Source organism: Etheostoma spectabile, chromosome 9, assembly GCF_008692095.1.
Source record: "Etheostoma spectabile isolate EspeVRDwgs_2016 chromosome 9, UIUC_Espe_1.0, whole genome shotgun sequence".
NCBI lineage: Eukaryota > Metazoa > Chordata > Actinopteri > Perciformes > Percidae > Etheostoma > Etheostoma spectabile.
Window position 1 is genome coordinate 5,329,821 of NC_045741.1, and position 1,556 is coordinate 5,331,376.

Genomic DNA, 1,556 nt, shown 5'->3' on the forward strand with positions numbered 1-1,556 from the left:
CTTATCAAAACTTGGAGATTGGCTGAAACATATTGCCATATAGCTTGTAACTGGCAGAACCTTTCTCAATTGTGTAATAATACTGCACTCCTGATTGGTGGGAGGCCTATAACAGCTCCACAGTGGGAACAGAGGGGGTTTCATTGTCTAAAAGACATTTTTAGCAAGGTTGGCAAGTTACCTTTTCTCTGACTTACAAAACATATTCAATCTACCACATTCCTCTTTTTTCTTTTACCTTTAATTAAGATCAGCACTCAAGGCATACAGTGTCCCCTAGCAGAGGGCTCTCCCCATCCATCCTGACAGGAAGTTATTTTCTATGCAGTCAAAAACCTGTGGTGTGGTATCAAGGCTTTATCAGTTGTTGGTGATATCTGGCAGCTCTGGCCTTCCTATTGAGAGGATCTGGTAAGATTGCCCAGGCCTGATTATCGATCTTGACTGGCACGATGTAGGATCTAACCTTCCCGAAGTGTCAAGAACAGCCACCTACAAAAGTTCTCTTTGACTCCGCTTCGCTGTAGTGACCGGACATGCAACAGGTCCTCCTGGTAACTTCTGGTCTTTCTTGCCATTGCTTTGCCTTCAAGGCTAATTTATGCTCCTGTGTTAAATCAATGCTGTGGGTATGTACATACAGACCCTACGTCGTAGCCTGACGTGCACCAAAAAAGGGATTTCCCTACCATTAAAAGGTTTAGCTGCATCACCTAAGCTGCATAAACAAAACAAAAATACTTATTAAATTATTAAATACTGTTCTCAGATCTAATGATTGTAGATGGACTTCTTTACCAAGTTTTGGGATTTTGGGGTGTTTTTTATTTATTCTCTGCTCTAGCTTTTCCAACGTTTTAGACACAGATATGGTGATAATAACAGCTCAAAACAATGTGAAGAAGAGATGCAAAACTACCACAAAGGGACACAAACCGACAACAAAGAGAGAGAGAAATGACCATAGAGACCCAAAACAACCCCAATGAAAAACTAAAATTACCAAAAAGAGACACAACATGACTACAAAGAGATGGAAAATCCCACTAAGAGACAACGTCCCACAGAGAGACACAAAATAAGGGCATTAATATTTTTTAATGGAAAAACTTAACATTTTCTTGAGGATTTACGCCTAAATCCATTTTTCCAGTATTCTGCCGAACTGACCTCAAACTTCTTGAGCTCCTCCTTGGCGCTGGTGTACAGGGCATCAGCAGAGTCCGGACTGGCTGCAGTCTGCTCAGCTGTCTTTAGCCAGTCTTCAAAGCGAGAGAAGTCGTCGAGGAACTTACACCAGAGACGCCAAGTCTCCTCAATCCTGAGGGACAGACAACAGAGGGGGCAATATTTGTTTGTGTGTGTGTGTGTGGTTAAAGGAGAATTCTGGTCGATTCCAACACGTACCTCTGTTGTTTGTACATTTAGAGTGCTGTCAGTAGAGAGAAAAATGAAACCAATCGTGATATCTACGCTGTGTTATCCTCCTGCTAGAGTTAGCACCCAGCAGGCTTAAACAAGGAAAGTTTTAAATGTGTTTTTAGCCTCTAAACATG

General features: G+C 41.8%; 1 protein-coding gene and 1 long non-coding RNA gene across 3 annotated transcripts in view; one reads left to right on the top strand and one right to left on the bottom strand.

Moving 5' to 3' along the window:
• The window catches only part of LOC116696189 (nesprin-2), a gene marked incomplete at its 5' end in the record, with an annotated part of 139,700 nt that overhangs the window by 18,925 nt on the left and 119,219 nt on the right, over window positions 1–1,556 (bottom strand). For both annotated transcript variants that reach the window (XM_032526998.1, XM_032526997.1), the window contains 1 exon segment: window positions 1,171–1,321. In XM_032526998.1, the coding sequence (XP_032382889.1) occupies window positions 1,171–1,321 (151 nt within the window).
• The window catches only part of LOC116696197 (uncharacterized), a 17,264-nt gene that overhangs the window by 12,309 nt on the left and 3,399 nt on the right, over window positions 1–1,556 (top strand). The gene's annotated exons all lie outside the window — the stretch shown is intronic.